Here is a 22,002-nt window from a genome sequence, read left to right as displayed (position 1 = left end):
CCTTGTGCAACCAGAAATATTTCTAGTTTTAACAAATTTTGAATTTAACGATTTCTTCAACCATCGATTTCAAATGAATCTCTTAAGTTGTAACAATACACTGCTGTATGTGTTATCAAAAATCACTTTTCCTGAATAAATTCAGAAATGAGATTCTTTTATAGTAGCTGACTGTACATAACTATTCATAGTGGAAACTCACGCATACTTTTGTTATTTAAATACAAACTCAAGAAAACTGTATTTGGTATAATCTCGCAATAAAGATTTATTTGCAATGTTAATCGACATATAAACAGCTGCAATTAACATAATATCACTAATACAATATTAAAACCTGTTTACAAGTAAACATTATTACAAAAGAAAGAAAAAACAGAACTTTACATTCATTTATCGTTAATTTAACTCGTCATTTTCGACTAAATTTTCTTTTTAAAGCACAAATTATTAAATAAATAACAATATACAATTTATATTTGCTGCCAGCGCATTTTTTCAGAAAGAAGAACTCTTTCTATGAAGGTAGCTGCAATATACACATTTTATACGTCGAAATTGCTAGAAATAAATCCTCGTTCCAGTCATTCTTGGAACATGTTATACAGAATTACTAATGGCAACATCAATACGTATTTAAGGCTTTGGTAATAAGAACTGCTGTTTTCCTGGAGTTCAGCATCTCTTTTCAACACCAAGGTTGTGTAAGACATGAATCTACGAGGCCCGACTTACGTATGCACTCACCGTGAAACCAAACTGAATATCTTACACAAAATGTTTGTATTGAACGTACTTATTACAGAATTACACAAAATGTAGTTGTAATAACTAAGTTCAATACAAACATGAGAACTGCTTTGCTGATTTTGTTTGAACGTATCTCAAACAAACAAACAAACAAACAAAAACTACGAATCAAATATTTTCCCCCCTAATTTAAGTCGTGTAAAAAAAAAGTCGGTAATAACGGAAAATTATCACACCAAAAGCAGACCACGGTATCTTCACTCCCATGTACAGCTGCCCCGTAGTTATTCTATATTTATAGACGATGTGTACATTCATGGTGAGAAAATAACCCGACAAAAATTATTTGTATAAATAAAACCCTACTTAAATTTGCGATAAACTATTCAGATATGATTTTAAAAAAAGTTGTTAAATTAAGTTATCATTTAATAAATGTGTCTCTCATAAAAGATATTTTGCTTTTCTGTTCTATAACTTTATCTTTGTATGTTAACGACAATCGAACCGCGCTTATTAAAGGTGAATGCACTAACTAACTATCGAAAACAGATGTCTTTTGTACGAAATGGCAAGAAAAAATATCAATATTTTGCAAGAAACTTGTTCCTATCTAAATATAGAGCTCACACTTATTTTTGGAAGATCGTAGATATTCAAAAGAAGCCCTACTTTTACTCAAGTTATCTATGTCTGCAACTTGAATATTTTTAGTAATACTGAGAATCACATTTATGAACTTATAAGAGAATTCATAACTTAATTTTCGTCTTTTAAGTGTTTATATTCCATTCGTGGTGCAAGAATCAGCCTAAATCCAAGATTATTTATATCGGTCAGAATGGGTTGTTCTGAAAATTAAGCTGGATCCAAAATCCGAGAAAAGTTGCTACCAGCTCTGCAAACCACAATTAGTCTTACGTACTAAACCTGCGTGCTGAACTCTATTGAACGATCAATTGTGTGTAAAATTGCAACAAATATAGATATAATATTACGATCACCCAACTTAAACGAACTTCTGGTATAGTTCCGAAAACATTTTGCTATTGATCAAATTCAAAACACACATTATCCCAAGACAAATTTGTTCGATATTTAACGTATACTAAATGTGATGTATAATATTGATTTAATCTTGAAATGTTAGTTTTATTTATGTATGACTTGAATCCGGTCTTCTTTTCTTTCTTTTATACATTGAAAAGCATTTGTGAGGAATTAACTACGAGTAACATGTTGAGAAGTTAAATCAGCAAAGTCTAATCTAAATACTTCTACGTAAGCACACTATAACGGGAAGGCATACAACATTCCCATAAACGGCGCAATTGAATTTCAATACCAAAAACGAACACTACTAGTATCAGATACGTAGATATTGACCTATTATGGTTTCCTAGTCAAAAAACTATTGTTGGAAAAATATACTATAAAAATTAAAAGTATGTGTATTACATAAAAATTAATTCAGAGCAGCAAAGATCGTTCTCTGATTGTATAAAATTATAAAATCTAGTAAATGTAGTTCTCAGAAAAGAGTACAAGTGCATATAAGTGAATCAGGACCTAGTGTAGGATTTCTACCAGGAACACCTACTTCTATGATTTAAAAGGAAAATTTATCTTGACGCATTTATCACTTTAGTAGCAAAATTGCCAGTGGAATGACTTCAGCTTAAAACTGGCGAAAAACGGAATGACATACAAAATTGTAATGAAGATATAAACTGATGTTGTATCGTACAAATTACAGTTATTGTGTATATGTAATAGTATGCATTCCTGATGATTTATAGTTAATGTATTTTGTAAATCCGTAAAAGATGTAAAGTAGTATAAGACGGATACGGAATAATAACTTACAATAAAAGCAAACTATGTTAGTATATGGAGGCACAATAAAGGCAGAGTACTAATAATAAGGCAAATTATTATGTTGTCATCCGTAAAACTGCGCTCTATATACCAATATAATTAACACTGACACACCAAGCACCTTCGATTTCTAATCAAATATCTTTCTCTTCTACATTCAAGCAACAAGTAATGTATGCACATAGTTTAATATTCGTTCTTATATAATACATCAAAATATCGATAAAAGCACTAGTTTAAAGAACTAGGTATTTGAACAACAACATTAATTTCAGATGTAACATGAAAAAAATGTTAAAACATTCAAAAAACTATTTTTGAGGCACTATTGAATTTTCTCAAAACCTAAGGTTTTAGGCAGAACAAGAAAAGATTGTAATATCAAATACTGGGTACGAAACAAGTAACCTTTTGTGAAGCTAAATACTAGAGTATTTAATATTTTAATTCACAACTTACTTACATAAAACTATTCAAAGATTGCAACATTAATTTCTTTTGAAGAAGAGAACATGCAGAACTCATTCTGACAGGAACACAATATAACGGTTGCATTTTACAATTCGTTAAAACATGGTAAAGAAAATTGCTCTTATTTTTAAAGAAAATTTTAAAAATATATATTTTTTGAGTCAAACTCTAATAACACAGGTAATATAACATGATACACTTTTTCAAATTAAATTATTAGATTAACTGAATAACGATATTTTAAAAAATTGTAGTTCTTTACTACAATTTGGATGAATTTCATCTGTAAAAAAGTATATAAGTTTTGTATCTACAAATACAAAAGTACTCGCTAAATTCGTACACAATAATTATATAGTATTATTTTTCTGTTATTTTATATAACACGACAAACCCGACGAAGAGGTAGTCAACTATTAATATAGAAAACAAACTTATCTCTTTAATGTAACATTGTTAGGACCAATAATTGTAAATATATCAAAAACAATAAAAAAAAGTATTTGCAACAAAATAATTCCTTCGTTTTTCAAAATAATTTTTTAAACATATCTTCGTTACTACTAAGGTAGGGATAACTTAACACAATTAGCGTAACTTTACACAATTCTAGTCCACAAAGTATAAACTCTTGCCCAGGAGCCAAGTTTCTATTTAAGGTAATTCGCAATAACAAGCTATATAGATCTTACGTTATTTCCAAATCGTCTCAACATTAAGTACAACAAACAGTATTAAACACCCTCAACCAGTAATAATTAACAGAAAATAAACTCTATGTATATAGATATTATCTCTCAGAGAGCAAGCAAGTATATGTTATTTTCCATCAAAATATCTACACGTAGAAAAACAAGTTACAGAAAAAATGTTAAATACATCTAAACATTCTGAAAATATATATTTTGATTACTATTTCAGTAGTTATACTAGATGACTCTCATATTTTTCATCTGATACTGTTATAAATGGTTGAATTGTAGCTCTTGTTTAAGTAACAATCCTCATGCAGATTCCTTCACGATTCAGAAGACTGCTCTGGCTGAAGGTCAAACCACAAGGTCACTGCTTTGGAGAGGTCGTACTCACTTAAATTAACAATAACCTAAAAGAAAGAATACATCAGAAAGTATTATGCTATTGAAATACATTGAACAGTTCACTGAATTTGAAAAGAACGAAGTTTGAATTTACTGAAGACAAATGCCCATTCTCTAATACCCATTGAAGACTTCTAGCATTTTTCCTCTTCAGTTATGTCAATAAATCCTTACCTACGGGTATGAAAAAGTTTTTAGAAATAAAATTAATGTAAAATCAAGAAAGTATATTTTCAGTAAAAATGAAACCAGGAATAACTGTACAAACAGTACCCAACTCTATGGAGCCGCCTAAAGCTCGACAATTCTGAGTTACAGTAGTGGAAACCTGATATAATTAGTAATTCAAAAAACATAGTTAACTAATAGTTTAAACATGTTTTGAATTAGTAATTATTAACTAGTTACAGACTGATGACATATATGACAGTAAGAACAAACGATTTTGCAGTAACATATACAACTGTTTCGAATTTCATTTGAAATTAAGCGTTCAGGAGAACATACATTTTATTATTCTCTATGTGCGGACATCACTTATAGAAGTCTTCTGCATTTCAGGCAAAATGGGTCGACAGTGAAATAAGAACTAACCATGATGGAACACCTAAACACAATTTGATATTAGAATTCGAAGGTGAATGAGATTCTTGTAAAATGTATTTCTATTCATTTTATTTTATTTTATTTTATTTATTTATTTATTTTTTATCAACGACTGGATTTGAAACAAGAATGAATTCCTTTAATTATGTATGCGCGAAGATCATCTTTGGGTGAAGGGAGAATTCGCTTAAAATGTAACCCACTTCTCTAAACAATAAAACACCGAACAATCTATAAACTTCTTCCTTGTTCTCTTATCGTACAACTAACATTGCACATATCCCACGTAAGTATAAAGCGTATTTGAGGCGTTTTAAATTTCGAATCTGATACAAAACCGTAAAGACAAGCCCAAACTCTCGCATCAAATAAACAATGCTGATGGAAATATTACGAATTACAGAGAGAATGAATACAAGAGAGTAGCCCGTTCTGTACTCATTGTAGCAAACTTCTAACATGATACTGTCTGTTCGCGTTACGAAGTCCTATGAAACGCTGATGTATACATAATAATAAACTGTACAATCAGTATCCTACTTACTCTAACTGAAACTAATGAAGGAATATCGCTAGATATTGAATTCCGTTACGAGAAATGTAATTCTAATTCTGTTTTGAGAACATTTTACACTAAACTTTACACTGTTATGGAATGATTTTGAAGGAATACATGCGAGAATTAATTTAAATCATATTGTTGATGGCATAGTTAAAAAAATAATAATAATAATAATAATAATAATAATAATAATAATAATAATAATAATAATAATAATAATAATAATAATAATAATAATATATTGTTTTAAGAAGTAGGTACAATCATCTGAAAGCTAAAAACACGACGAAATATAAGAATAAAAGTTGTTTTGAAAATGCCTTGAAAATAAATCAGATTAGACTTACTTTTCAGTTAAAACACTAAAGAAAGACTTACCTGTCCCATGACTGGACTTGAGGATGAGAACCATCCTTTCTTCGTGACTACGGAAATTTCCAACTGACGACTATTCAGCTCACCTTGTGATATCACATACTCAAACGTCTCATCGTACACAGGGTTGCAATTATCTTTCATTGTCTGAAAAAAAAAAATATTTGTTAATTGGTTTTATATATATATCTATATATACGCCAGGTGTTTCAGACCGCCTGTACACTCCTCTGGAAATCTGAATAAGTAAATTAAACAAAATTTTAGAAAATGTATTCCATGTACTTGGTTATGCTCTATCGAATCGTGCTATTTTCACCTTCCGGTTTTTGCCGAAAGTACGTTATCCAGACCGAAAGTTGATTTTTTTAAAATGGAACACGATACCTTTCATCGCGGTCTCGGATTCTATGTCAAAAAATAGGAAACCTTTGTTTGAAACATAAAAAAAAAATAAATAAATAAATAAAATAAAATAAAATAAAAAAATAAATGATCATTGAAATCGGCTGTTCCTTGAACGCGGTATTAGTTTTCACACCATCCGTACACTCGTTTCTCAGTTGCTTGCGGCGACCTCTACACTTTTGTTCAGCGACTAAGGTCGACAAACAACCGTAACCTACGGAAGGCTGTCATTTTAATCTACCCCCAATCGTCCCGTTCGCTAAATCTTACTTCCTCAAAATTTAAGTGATAAGACTATTCAAAAGCATACAACTAATAAAGAGTGATCATTTGTTACTGCGTATCAGGGAACTCAAATAACAACCTATTTAACTCAAATCAAACAAAACAACTTGATCATATTTGATGTTATTTACGTATTGCATTTCATTAATATTTATGTACATGCTTATCAAAATTCAACAGATATGAATCTTTTAAAACAATGTAAAGGAGAACAAAATTATTAAAAACGAAATATTCAAATTTCTGATGACTACAAGAAACAAAATAGTTTGATAATTCAAGCCAAATGCTCCAACTGGTCATCATTCAGTACGATGCAAGTCCTAGCTCTATTCGGGAACGAATTACTTCTTCGTCAGTCGTAGGAGATTGGCTAGCTTCCTCGATCCACTGAATCATATTTTATTTTCTCTTGTAGCAGGACGCTGACGATAAAGATCTTTCAGTTTTATTACGTCCCACGACATACACCTCTAGACAACATTATAAAATATATTGTCCGTCAAGTTATTACATCAACACAACGTTGTGTGCAACGAAGTCCTTGAATAATTTCACAAATATTGTATGAAATTTGAGGTGGTTCGTGGGCAAACTAAACTTTAAAAAAAAGTTACATGAAACTAATTACAGCTTTAGTCAACGTAATTTTAACTTATAGACCGACTGAAGGCTCTGGCGGAACAACTAATAATTTTTAACTGAAAAATGAAAAGAAAGGGGAAAAAAGCCATGTTCAGGAAACAGTCGATTTCAAAGATTATTTAAAGGTCTTAAGAAGCATTTTTTTTTTTTTTTTTTTAGAGAAATGTTTTAAAATTTCTTATTTTTTGACACAAAATCCAAAATCGTGATGAAAAGAACCACGTTGATTTCAAAAATTCAACTTCCGGTCTAAATTACACAATTCCGCCAAAAAACGAAGGTGAAGACAGCATGATTCGATAGAGAATAGCCATACATTTAATACTGTTTCTGAAATTTTGTTTGCGGGAATTTACTTCTTCAGACTTCCAGAAGGGTGTACAGGTAGTCTGGAACACCCAGTATATGTTATATGGCTCATTCCATGTCAAATGAACCAATATCAGATTTTATGGTTGCCCTTACATCATGGATTTTCTTCATATTTTGTCTGTGGGTAGATACCTATGAGAAATAACCACAGGAATATTTGCAGATTTTTATCTCTTAAACGGACCTCAGGAAAAATAAATGAAAATTTGGCATTTTCCGAGACTTCTGCCGCGGAAAAATCGACACATAATGTTAAAAATTCTGTAACTCCCTTATTTTTCAGCCAATTGAAGTGTTTCTGGTGTCAAATTAAAGCTAATAGTCTCTACTATTTAGAACTACTGTTGAATCAGAAAATGTGGTTCATAGAAAAGAGATACAAACTCTGAAACACAATTTGTATGATTTATATGTGATTTTTGTAAAAAATCATATCTGCTAAATCACTGAAAACACAACCTCCACATTTTAACCTCAGATTCACCTAAATATGTATGTTCATAGTGCAAAAATGAAAAGGGTGTTTTTTGTGGTTTGTCAGTAAGAAATTATAATGCACGGACACGACTTATGGCACGTTATTAACATTTAACATTAACATGTTATTAACTATAGAAATGTTGCATTTTGTTGGAATGTTTACTACATTGGTTACATTTGGCTTGGTTGAGATGAACGCGTAACGTGCAAAAATTAATATATTGAAACATTATTTTATGAATACGGAAGGATATCATAAATATTGAAGAAAGTCAATTGCAATGACATTCTCGCTCACTCACTCCCCATCACACATACCCACGTTACTATTACTAGTGGGTCTATTGACCAGGTGCCTCACGTAAATTTCAAAAACTGCGCCGTATAGAGTGGATGGCCGCCATTTTGAAACTGTACATTGGATCACTTGATTGTTAGATACACTAAATTTAATATGTCTTTTGCTTCTATTCTCAAAATTTCAAGTCAAAATACTAAAAATTACGACCTGGAGTGTAGATGGCCGCCATTTTAAAAATCGATCGCCATTTTGAAAGTTGACATTGCTCCACTTTAATGGTACGCACAGTAAATTGTATATGTCTCATGCTTCTATTCATAAAATTTCAAGTCGAAAACCCGAAAACCGCCCTATAGCGTGGATGGCCACCATTTTGAAAATCTGGCCGCCATTTTGAAATTTTACTTCTGTTCTATTCTATAAAGCAAATTTCGAGCGTCTCACGGTTCTTACCTCAAAATTTCGTGTTAAAAGACTGGAAATTGCGCCGTAAAGAGTGGATGGCTGCCATTTTGAAATTTTATTTATACTTTTGATCACCGCCAAAATCTATACAGGAAGTTTAGGGTATCTCGTAGTCCTATCCTAAAAATTTCGTATTAAAATACCGAAAATTGCGCCCTGTAGCGTGGTACAGACAGGCATACAAACAGACAGACACAGGAAAATCCAAACGCAGATCGAGTCCAAATAGGAGCCTCACTGACGTTCGGCAATTAGTTTATATATAATGTTACTGAGTGACTGTTATTTGGTATTTTGAAGTTACTCTAACAATGTTATAAATGGAACCAGGTGACCAGTGTTCAGTTTGCAGGCAGTATGAGGAATGTGAGGGAGTTCCAGACAGGAAAGTAACTTCCGTGTGTGATATGAAAGCAAGTGATGTGGAACTTATCAGACTTAGAGCCAAATGTTCTGACTTGAAATTTATTTGTGGTTTCCATTTAAAGCAGTATTTATCTCTTTATAAAGACAGGCAGAGAACATGCATTGATCCTTTTCAAAAGCATAAGAAAAGGGTAGTGAAAAGTTTAAAATCTGTTTCGCTGGCATTTTCCAGAAGATTTACAGATATTGAACTAATTCCTGTCACAAAATTGTGTATATCTTGCAGGAAAGCAGTGTAGCAAACAGCAGCAAATCGGACAGTGAAATCAACTTTGATTCTTATGACGCTTACGAACCAGATGAATCTGTCTTAGAAAAACTTAATAAAGCGTGTGAATTACTTAACTGTTCACCACTGAAAGCTACCAAAAGAAAAGTGGACAAAAGAGGCACATACTTAACACATAAGGCTAGTCGTCTTGCTGCCAGTTTCACAGGGTTAGCAGCAAACGCTTTTGGTACTGAAGGGCCCCAGTCCTGTAAGAATGAGGTGGATGAAGACAAAAAATGCAAGGATTGTGAAAGTCTGATGGAGAGACTTCGCGCAAAGTTTTCTGCCAGCAGTGTTGATGAGAAAGTCCAAATATTAACCCTTGTCCCTGAATCATGGAGTATCCAAGACACAGTGTCTTATTTCAATACCACTGTGTATTTAGCAAAAAAAAGCAAGGAAAATATTACAAAATATCACGAAATTTTGAGGTAAGAACCGTGAGACGCTCGAAATTTGCTTTATAGAATAGAACAGAAGTAAAATTTCAAAATGGCGGCCAGATTTTCAAAATGGTGGCCATCCACGCTATAGGGCGGTTTTCGGGTTTTCGACTTGAAATTTTATGAATAGAAGCATGAGACATATACAATTTACTGTGCGTACCATTAAAGTGGAGCAATGTCAACTTTCAAAATGGCGGTCGATTTTTAAAATGGCGGCCATCTACACTCCAGGTCGTAATTTTCAGTATTTTGACTTGAAATTTTGAGAATAGAAGCAAAAGACATATTAAATTTAGTGTATCTAACAATCAAGTGATCCAATGTACAGTTTCAAAATGGCGGCAAACTTTTTCAAAATGGCGGCCATCCACTCTATACGGCGCAATTTTTGAAATTTACGTGAGGCACCTGGTCAATAGACCCACTAGTAATAGTAACGTGGGTATGTGTGATGGGGAGTGAGTGAGCGAGAATGTCATTGCAATTGACTTTCTTCAATATTTATGATATCCTTCCGTATTCATAAAATAATGTTTCAATATATTAATTTTTGCACGTTACGCGTTCATCTCAACCAAGCCAAATGTAACCAATGTAGTAAACATTCCAACAAAATGCAACATTTCTATAGTTAATAACATGTTAATGTTAAATGTTAATAACGTGCCATAAGTCGTGTCCGTGCATTATAATTTCTTACTGACAAACCACAAAAAACACCCTTTTCATTTTTGCACTATTGAACATACATATTTAGGTGAATCTGAGGTTAAAATGTGGAGGTTGTGTTTTCAGTGATTTAGCAGATATGATTTTTTACAAAAATCACATATAAATCATACAAATTGTGTTTCAGAGTTTGTATCTCTTTTCTATGAACCACTTTTTCTGATTCAACAGTAGTTCTGAATAGTAGGGACTATTAGCTTTAATTTGACACCAGAAACACTTCAATTGGCCGAAAAATAAGGGAGTTACAGAATTTTTAACATTATGTGTCGATTTTTCCGCGGCAGAAGTCTCGGAAAATGCCAAATTTTCATTTATTTTTCCTGAGGTCCGTTTAAGAGATAAAAATCTGCAAATATTCCTGTGGTCATTTCTCATGGGTATCTACCCAAAGAAAAAATATGAAGAAAATCCATGACATAAGGGCAAATGGCATTGGTTCATTTCACATGGAATGAGCCATATATATATATTGATCTGTCAATGTTTCACACTTGCTTTTTCCATTACTTTCTTATTTTAAATATATATGTTTGTACGTGATTCCTTCATCACAACACAAGAAATTAAAACGAAATAAGTATGTACCATCGTTGATAGTATCGTCAACATTTTACAAATCAGATTTCTTGCAATACTAAGAACAAATACATAAGGAAGCACAATTTACGAGAAAATATGCACATGCTACTTACTTCAGTCTTTCGTTTTGTGTCCTTGGATCTCTCTGGCAACAAGTACAGTTTCACATACGGATCAGGTATATTGGATGGATCATTAAGTGGGAGGTTTCTGAAAATCGCAAGAGAATAATTTCTTTTGGCACTGCGTAAAGAGTATGTGTGTTAACGTTAGGAAAAACAAACAACAATCCTGACACCAAGATAAGACAAAAAGTATAGACCAACCCGGGTGCACAAATCCTTCCTTTCGGAGTTATAGGCTACCCAAAACATGAAAAACTGAACTTTAAAGGCACATAGCTTCAAAACTATGGGATCTACCGTAGTCGAGCCAAGACCTCACTTAGGAACTAGTATGTGCCCTATCCAAATATCCAAGTTTCACAATCCTGCAACAACTTTTATAGAGGTAGTTGGTGAGTACCTTATGACTCTGAAACACGTATTTTTGGATAGCCCATATATTAGTTCCTAAATGAAGTCTTAACACGACTATGGTAGGTTCCATAGTTTTGGAGCTATGGGCCTTTAAAAATATTTTTTTCATGTTTTCGGCAGCCTATAACTCCGAAAGGAAGCATTTGTGCACCCAGGTTGGTCTATACTTTTTGTTTTATTTTGGTGTCAGGAATCACCTCTCAAACGTTGTCGGTGTTGTTTTGAAACACCCTGTATATATATAGTTACATATACAGTACATAGATAACATTTTCTACCAGCAAAATAAAAACTGCCAATTATTAGCAATGAACGACATGCATTTTAGCTTTACAAAGATTGTTTTTTTTTTTTTTTTTTTTCTATTTTCTTGAAAACTGCACATGAGAATCTTCCCTCAAGTATGTTATTTTGTTCACCATGATGTGATCTTATATTTGGACAATATTTTAGATTAGTTAAACAGAAATTAAAATTATCATAATTTTAGGCTAAATTTCATTAAGCATACAATAGAGTGAAGTTTTGGTAGTGTCATAGTAAAGAGCTTAGCGTGTTCTAAAAGTGACTATCCTACAAGTCAAAATAAAGCGACAAATATATATATCAGTTATAAATCTTACCAAAGTTGACCTGTATTTCAAGGAATACTAAATAAACCTTAGTAAAGGTCTTATCAAGACTTAATTTCTTTAACATTACTATCTTTATTCAACACATTTTTCCAAGTATACCTTCTTTGTACTACTAACTATTACAGAGAACACCTTTGCCTTTACTAAGCACTTTTACAATCCGGTCTCCACTTACTTAACTACATCCAATTACTAATTTTCTTCAATGTTCGTTTAACTTACAACGTTTGTTTATTCTGTGGCTCCCGCAGAGTGCTAAAGCACTTTCCGCTTAATACCTAACAAAAATCACAAGAACATAATCTTATTTGTATATAACAAACTGTTTAAAATATCTGATAAATACTTACACAATTTTATGAATAACAATCACTAGTCTTTGACGTGGAACACTATATCGTAAAGTCATCTGAATTCTTCCAAGCCCATTTTCGCCTGCTGACCTATTTTAAACAAACAACAATTCAGCATCACACGAACACTATCAATCTCAAAATTTCTCTTAAAAATTTATATCTGCGAACAGGCACTTAGAAAAATAATTTTAAAAATCAAACACAATTTTTGAACAGTTGTCAATAAAACGGTTACAAATGTAATGTAATAAAAGAGTTGAAGTTAATCTAATGTTAAAACCTAAATCAGATACCACTTATTACTATTTATTTTTTTAATTTTTAATTATTATAAAAGTTATTAATTTTATTGATTGCTCTTCCCGCTGGTCTAAGCGCTAGCACGCGCCTCTGGCGAAAGGGGTCTTGAGCTCGATCCCCAGAGGAACAGAAATGAACGCATTAAGGTGGTTCGGATTTCACATTAAACTATAGATCAACGTTTCATATAACCTTGATGTTGACAAGAGAGACTAACCTTGAAAAAACAAATCAAATTTTACCGTTGAAATGCCGCTAAAGCAGAAAGTTTTCGACTCCCGGTAGAAGCTCATGTGGTTCGGATTTCACGTTGAATTGTTGGTCCCCGTCTCATATCGCCTTAATGTTGAGAATAGCGCAATCAACCAATATACTGAATAAATTGTAAATCTTCCAGTTTCTCATCTACAATGTATTTTGAAGCCATGTGAACACGAAGTACGTTGCATGAATGAAACGAGGTTAGGAATACGATTCCATATTTCGTTCTATACCTAGTACACTAAAACAGTGCTTGTCATACTACTATTTTCTTAAGTTTACAAAGAAGAAAGATATTGTTATAAATCTACAATGTAAGAAGAAACTGTTCAACTCTAATATAATTTTGGAACGATGATGTATAAGAATTTGGATGAGCAAAATTAAGTACATTTTGAGTTTATTGATAAGCTTGCTCTTCATGCGGTTCACATAATAATAGAATGAGTTGAGTTGATTTTGAGATTAACGTCTCGTTCAGCAGCGAGGCTATATGAGATGTGGATCTACACAATCTAAGGCGGAATTCGAACCACAGTAATATGTTCGAATTTTCTATGCTCTCCCACTGCAAGTCGAACCATTGGTTATGTTATTCAAAGGCGCACGCACTAGCACTAGGTAAGCGAGAAGGGCTTTCTCTTTGCTCTAATGTAAAGTAAAGCTACCACGGATAAAATAGAATGATTGAAGACAGACAAAACTTGTTATCTGGTAGGAATAAGTGTAATTTGCGCCATACATTGAACTATCACTTCGCATCTCATACAGTCTTTATACAGAACAAGGGATGTTAAAACTACAATTAAAAACGTTAGTTAATAACAAGATTTATGCCGCATGGCTGAAAATAGGCGAAAGCAAGTCAATTTTATGTGCTAGTGACGAATAGGGACATGAGTATATTCCATCATCCTTGATTTTGAGGTACATTATTAAAATTCATTTCATACTGGGATTTATTTCATTAAAAAAAAATGCATAGTATTATAAAGAACTGTACCTTGTTCCATTCGTTTCAATTGGCTCAAAAATGCTGTCAACGAACTTTTAAATAAGGCAGCTACATTAACTGAAACTGAGGGAAGTTTATGAAACTCAACAAAGCTAACTTTTCCCATTATTTTATCCCCGTCATTACAAGAGAGAAGTACCCAGAGATTGCCTTCAAAAAATACTCTGTTCTATCACTAACAATTCTGGAAAGTTTCGTAAACATTGAATTAATTAGTCAGAAAAATATACATATTCATGGAAAAAAAGAAAACATTTCGCATTATATCTCAGATGGAAACACTGCTATCTTATCCAAACGAGAGCATTTAAATTACATAAATGTCGTAGAAAAACGCACTGAATGCATCTGTTGCCCCCTTCTTTTGTTCATAACGTATCTTCATATAAACATAGCGTCAGTAAATGCATCAGACTGTCCCTCAAGAAGCTATTTCGACGAAAGCAATACAATAGATGTGTGTATTGCTTTCCTTTCTGTTTTCTACCTAATCACATAAAACATGATAAAGGGTATGCCATATTAACAAATGTTACCGCTTTATTGTTCTATGAACTTGCCAATAGTGATTCGCTACGTTTATTTTTTATTATTTTTTCCTACCAAAAACTTTGTATTTTAGGTTTTGGTTTTACTTCTGACAAGTGGTTTCAAGTGGTTAGGTTTCAAGCTCAAAATCTAATATTGAATACCTTAACATTCCACCCGCTATAAAAACCCGCATGGACCTGAACTCCGATCTTAACACCATTTCCATGACTTTAACTTCAACTATAGCCCAGAACTTGAAATTGTTTAATTTTTCCTGATCAATTTTTCTAGACTGGAAAGTACTAAAAGATTTGAATCTTTCTAAGCATGAAGTTGAGGTGTTTGGTTATAAGTTGCAGGAATGGAATTTACCGGAATTCAGAATTATAATTTCATTCTTTTAAGGATCATATAAGTAAACATTTTTCGGATTACTACGTAATGAAAGAAAGCTCCCTCTGTACTCGTTTAAATAAAGAAGGTTTGATCTAGGCATCAGGTTTCCAACACACTCTTGAAAAATAGAGATTTTTATCGATTTCTACAATAAGTCTCAGAGCATTATTATTGTACAATGGAAAGACTAAATGATCGATACCAGTGGTATATTCCGTAGGGATGAAGAAAACATATGATAGTATGTCCAGGGTGCTAAATCGTAAGAGCAAAGGTACGGGGAGGAAGACAAAAGTAGAAAAAAAATCTTCGCATTGGAATGTCTCGACATATCCATGATTTATTAAACTATGTAAGATTAGGGATACCGTTAACCAGATTCACTCATCAATTACATGTTAATTATATATGAATTAATGTAATTACTTTCACATTTCTGATAATAGTATCACTTTACTCCCCCCCAATATGATTTTAGTGAAAGGAAATTTTCTTCAAAAAAATATTAAATGACCGGGAGGGAATTTCCTCCCATCCCCCATAATTTCGCTCCTTGAGTGTGTCTGTGTTTTTAGATATGAATCGTTATTACAAGCACTGTTGGCAAATTTTGTTTAGATTTGAAGGTCAGACATTACTACATTACTAGGATTACAGGAATAACCTAGAAAATACTGCTGTTTTCTTTGCTTCTGGGACAGTAGGGTAATTGAGTCACACTAAACTGTGAAAGACTAATTTGCGAGAAAAATGTATACAGCAAAATGTTAAGTATGTTTCTTTAGTATTGCTTGCTACTCGTTTCTATATAAAATTAGCCTAATGAAAAATGTCGTTAGAGCCATGGACAGCTCGACTGAAAACTGACTTCGTCCCTTCTCAATAAATTTTTCCCGAGAACTTAGAAACTAAGCGAAGAGCGAAAAGAAAAATTCCATCATGGTATTTAGAAAATGGAGCAGAGATGTCAAGTTAAATGGGATTCTCATATGATGGAGGACTTCTGCTGGCTTTTAGTTAAAAAGAAACGCATTACGAGAGAAAGAAAGAACTGTAAATTTTAAAAACATTTGTCTTTTTTATAATACTCTGAATATTATTAGCCGAATATTTTGGTTTAGTACCATTATAACACTACTAATGCTGGGATTTTAAAAAATAATTATAAAAAATATGATTTTTCAAAAAGCTTTCGCTTAATATACTAAATAAAAACTAAAATATTGATCAAAATTGTAAGTTGGAACCTTTCAATTTGTATTTACATAGTACATTCAAAAGCAAGTTTAAGTACAGTCAAAAATTGACATATTTACTGGGTCGTATCCAAGTCAAACACTAATTAGCGAAAGGAATATTAGTTTATCGTATTCTCTTTAAAATGTATAAATTTTCTGATTACATTTCGTAGTCAAAAAGTATACTTGTGGCGTAATTAAGTTGTGTATCTACAAAATTAATTAATTTTGTAGCTTTCGCCAGAACTCGATTTGTTTTTCATACAAAAATGTTACATGTTAGGAACTTCTTATTACCACTTGCGTGTTCAGGAGAGTCGATTTAGTTAAAATCTCTTATCTTTTGTTCTCTTCACTATTCTCTTGTTTACATGGAAGTGGTACTCGTGAGCGCGAAAAATATGAAGCAAAATATAAAGGTAACCAAGGAAGTTCTGTCACTTTTTCACTCACCACTTTGAATTTCGATATGTCACCTAAGACGTACCTGGAAGATCAAAATAGTCCCCATCAGCATCAACGACCTTCTGTCAACGTTCTGGAAGGCCACGGATTCCATCGCGGTAGAACTTGGTGGGCAGTGAAGCGAAGAAAGTATCAAGTGCATTTTGCATCTCTACTAGGGATTTGACTGGCGTCCTCTAAGGTGATTGTCCAAGGAATGGAACAGGTGATAATTGGACGGTGCAATATCCGGGGAGTATAGTGGATGCAATAGTCTTTCTCACCAAGGCTTAGAATGGTGTCCCGGGTCATCCTAGCCACGTGGGGCTTAGCGTTGTCCTGTAACAGGAGGACTCCTTTGCGATTCAGAAGTGCTGGCTCCAGAGTTTTGAGATTTTCTTCAACACGGCTCAACTGCTAACAGTACACAATTGCATTGATGCTGTGACCAGCTGGTAGCAGTTCCGATGCACAACGCCGCGAGTAGTCAACTAAACACACAGGGGGACCTTCTTCTGGTGCAGTGCTTGTTTCGTCTGTTTCGGAAGTGGTTTATGAGATGCTAACCAATGATGACGGCGCCATGGAACTTCGTACAGGACCCACTTTTCATCACAAATCAACATCTTGTCCAGAAATGACTCCTTCCTCAGACGAGACAGCAAAGGAACACAGGAGTCTGCTCGCGCTGCCTTCTAGCCCGCAGTCAAATTATGTGGGATCCATCGACTCAACTTGTAGGGCTTCCCAAGTTGATGGAGGTGCTGTCGAATTGTTTCTTCACTCACACTGAATTATAGTCCCAGTTCCTCACATGTCTGGATACTGTTCGCCTCAATTGCTGCCTGAAGATCTTCATTTTGTACATGTGTTGTTGATCTTCCGACACGTGGTGCGTCTTCGAATGTTTCATCACCGTTCTTAAACTTGTTAAACCACTGCTGCATTATCCGCGCAGTCACGACACCCTCACCAAAGGTCTGGCATATCTTTCGCCCCACTGCAGCGGCGTTTGATCCCGTTTGAACTCGTACAGCATACACCTCCTAATAACGCTTTGTGAAGGTCCCGTGTTCACTCTGACCTTACGGTGTAACGGTGTAACTGAACTGTCACAACCAGGTAGTATATTGGATATACCCACACCAACAACTGACCTTCGCCTTATCTCCATTCGCACTCAACTCATAGTGTGAGGGCCAATGTAACACAGACCTTCACAAAAAGCGACAGAACTTTCTTGGTTACCTTTTAATATATATATTTATGGCAATTACATAATTACATAAAAATGTAAATTCATTGAAGTGTGGTCAATAATATGTATTAAGTACCTTCAATGTGTGTAACCTCTTGAAGAGAAAGGAAGCTCTTTAATTATTCAGGTAACATTAGCCGCAATATTTAACAAATAATAATTCGCTACTTTTCTATTTGAATCATACTTCATCCAAATTTCATAGATATAGACTGGCGGCTTTACGTTCTTGTCCTCAATCCCACTCCATTCTTTGTATATCTACGAAGAAACCAACTACGCAGGTGACATTGTGAAACTCGCTTTTACGGCAAACGCTTTCAATCTTCAGCCATTCTAACAACCAATCCTATACCGTTGTCAAAAATAATTTGGACAGATGCACTAAGCATTCAAGAATGAACATACGTAAAATAATACTGCACTTCCCTTCTACAAGTAGAGTATGATTGTCTCCCAAAATTACGAACTGTTCGATACTGTTACTCCTTATATGGAACACGTACAAAGAAAATGAAACTTTACTTTCATTACAAATTACATCTTTAAAATGCTAGGCCCCAGTTATTTAACTTTTTATGAGGTAATTAAGTGTTGAATAGTCACTAGGGTTGTGGAGTTATGATTAAAAGCATTATTTTAACAAATGCACGCCATATTCTATCTTCTCTGTTTAAACATATTCCAAAATCATGCATAATCTGCATAACAAATTTTATGAGTCACGGCTGAAAATCTTTCTAATACCCAGTTTTACCTACTATATGAGTACGGAAATTGTATTTTCTTTCTTTATAATAGATAATTAATTTTAACGTTATAAACGTCCGTGATGATGTACTTATTAATATCTATTAACTATAGTGTTTAACCACGTAACACAGAAGTTACTTACGAGGAATTAGAAACCACACGCTGACGAATGTCCGCTGTTTCCACTACTGATGATGTAGCTGAACTAATAAGTTCTTCTACAGGGTGTCTTGTGTTCGGACTGGACTTTGCAGGTGATCCAGAACTCTGAAGGGATTCCTTAGATGGCTGCTTCACAATAGGGCTTGCTATAACGAACAAATATAAATGATCAAAATACGAACTGAGAAGGTAATTTAGTTAATTTAAACTGCATAGAAGTCATAGTAGTTACATATAAATATAATGTTTTAAAGGTCTCAAGGCATCTTCTTTCTCCGAAACGTATGAGGTTATAGCTTGACTGCACCTATGTAAATGTCATGGATGCTGTCTTGAAATTTGTCATATTGGATTGAAGTCATACTTTGTAAATAGCAGAGGGTCATGGGTATCAAACAATGGATTATCTCCCATAAATGCAATGCTGTAATTTGTTTCTTAATAGCTCGATAATGGATAGTTGCTCTTACAGTGGAAGAAAGGACTCAGGTCATCCTAATGATCTGGAAATGCAGCTGTCATGTTATAGTTGCCTGCTTCAACAACAGACTCTCTGACACTCGTTTCCCCATAACATCGTATTCTTGAGAGCTACATTTCGTACAACTTGTAATTTGAAAGACAAGCACCGAAGAGACGGCTCGAATATTGCTACTGCCGAGGGAGGTCCACGATGGTGGTGGTGGTGGTAATAATAATAATAATAATAATAATAATAATAATAATAATAATAATAATAATAATAATAATAATAATAATAATAATAAGAAGAAGAAGAAGAAGAAGAAGAAGAAGAAGAAGATTCAAGCCAAAAGCACAATAAGATCCACACACAGTGTGGTATCAATCAGATGTCCAATTTGCGGTTTTTCACAGCCGCAAGTGGAAATGTACAAGGAAAAAACATATACCAGAAACTAATAGAGGGTGACCCACATAGACCGGTCGAATTCTGTTTAATGCATCAATACCAATATGATCCCTCATGGCACGAAGCACTTTCCTTTCGACAAATAATATTTACATATAATTGGTGAGGCAAATTATCGGTACTGGGGTGAGATAAACCCTACTGGTTAGATGGAGCCAAAGTTGTTATTGGCTGGAAGGTGATGGTTTAATGTGAAAGACTGAGTTTGTCCTAAACCCTTATTTATCAACACTATTTTCAGTTCTATGTACTGCATTAAACTGCCCTTCTAACAGAAGACGGCATTCGACTTTGCTATTTCCAGCTGATGCGGTACCATCACACTACAGAAAAGAGATTCGCCAATTAGTGGAGCAAATACTGAAATAATTGTCCCTTTAATGATGGAAGCATACAACTTGGGATACATATACTACATATATGAAGATCTAGGTTTGGAAATGAGGCCATCTCAGATTTCGTCTATTGCAGTAATGACGGACACTCAAAATAATGGCTTCTGAATATTTTATGTGCTCCTTTTAAATGTCATTTGATGATGTTAAACGACAGCTATTAAAGCAATGGCGAGTAATTGTAGTTTTGTGCATATAATTTTTATTTCTAGTAATATATATAATGTTTTATTTATAATATATTTATTTATATTTTATTTATAACTCAGCACAAAGAACACCAAATTGCAATGAGCGGTATACTGTAGGGCAACGGTACAGCCTTCCTACATTTAAACTGACGTGCAGCCTTTCTTGTAGGTACATTGCTTAAGTTCCTGCATGGTTGTGAAATCTTAGGCATGGTTATCCAAGATATTTCCCATCCATCTATAACCTTCTTCTCCCACCTCCAATCTCTGATTACGGGAGCACTTGGGTTGCGGCCATCGTTTGGCCCCACCAATAGGCAATCTGGTAGACAGCTCTCTTTGTATGCTGAATGAGAGCATCTTGTGACGGAGGAAGATTATCAACAGCTCTACTTTTCTGAGTAAACAGGTGTTTTCTTGCCTCATTAACATATCTGTCGCTACTAGTATGGTCATATAGCAAAACTACAATCTATACTATATCTGTCCAATAGTTTCAACTTATCTTTTGTAATCTGTTGACTAGATCTATCAGTCAATGCACAAAAGGTAGCGGTGATAGTACTGGCATAATCTGTACATGTTTTTGCCAAACCTCGTCGCAGCATGCTGCCAAAAAACTAAATGAGATCTTTGAGTTTTACGTCCCACGGTTATGCGTTAGGCTAAAGGAGACGGTGATGATGAGAAATGAAGGAAATGGTGGACTGAAGAAAGAGGGAGGAAACGGGAGAACTCCGAGAAAACCCACGAGCACGGTGTTTGTTCACCACAAAGTCCACACGGCGCGAGCTGGGATCGAACCAGGGACCCCAAGCACCGGAGGTGAACGCAGCATGCTGACAATTGTAACACCGTCAATGATGGTGATTTTTGCTGTTGGTTTGGTCGTACTAGTAGGTGTGAGTTCTTCAAGAGAATTTAATAAATCACTTTGTTCCGGTTTTTAGGCTCCTCAACTTCGACACTGCTAGAAGATAAGCTTCGTTCTTGTGTCTGAAGAACTCATCCAAATCTTCATTACGTATCTGATGCGATGCACAATCTAGAAAACAATGAGTAGTCACTCTTCAGGACGTCAACTGTAACTATTTATTAGGTTCTCCACGAACTGGAGGACAGCTGAAAAGATGGTGCTTATTATGCTTAATCTGGTATACGTTCAATTTTATTAATAAGCCTCTTGCTGACATAACTCATACTGTTCAACTTTTTTTTCTCAATATTTAAGAGTGTTTCTCCAACTACTGTATGTACAATGTTTGTCTTTTAAGTACCAGAACATCAGAGCTACTTTCACTGAATTAATTTCTCAGATCTTGCATTACATTAGTACAAGACTTGACATCTTCTGTTGTAAATGACATCTGTGAATGCTTGGTGACGCTCATCTTCTCCCCATTTCTTTGTCTTGGTAGAATTAAATTCTTCAACTAAACAAGCCA

General features: G+C 34.0%; 1 protein-coding gene across 3 annotated transcripts in view; it reads right to left on the bottom strand.

Moving 5' to 3' along the window:
- Positions 1-243: 243 nt before the first annotated feature.
- Esyt2 (extended synaptotagmin-like protein 2) overlaps positions 244-22,002 on the bottom strand; it is a 107,777-nt gene continuing 86,018 nt past the window's right edge. For all 3 annotated transcript variants that reach the window (XM_081736340.1, XM_081736342.1, XM_081736341.1), the window contains exons 16-20: positions 19,021-19,186; positions 12,677-12,769; positions 11,266-11,362; positions 5,746-5,889; positions 244-4,204 (exon numbers count right to left, since the gene is read on the bottom strand). In XM_081736340.1, the coding sequence (XP_081592466.1) occupies positions 4,118-4,204; positions 5,746-5,889; positions 11,266-11,362; positions 12,677-12,769; positions 19,021-19,186 (587 nt within the window). In that variant the 3' untranslated portion in view covers positions 244-4,117. The remainder of the gene's footprint in view (positions 4,205-5,745; positions 5,890-11,265; positions 11,363-12,676; positions 12,770-19,020; positions 19,187-22,002) is intronic.

This window comes from Thermobia domestica, chromosome 13, assembly GCF_964235325.1.
Source record: "Thermobia domestica chromosome 13, izTheDome1.hap1.1, whole genome shotgun sequence".
Classification (NCBI taxonomy): Eukaryota; Metazoa; Arthropoda; class Insecta; order Zygentoma; family Lepismatidae; genus Thermobia; species Thermobia domestica.
The sequence above is the reverse complement of the archived record's forward strand: the minus strand, read 5'-3'. Positions and strand labels throughout refer to the sequence as shown.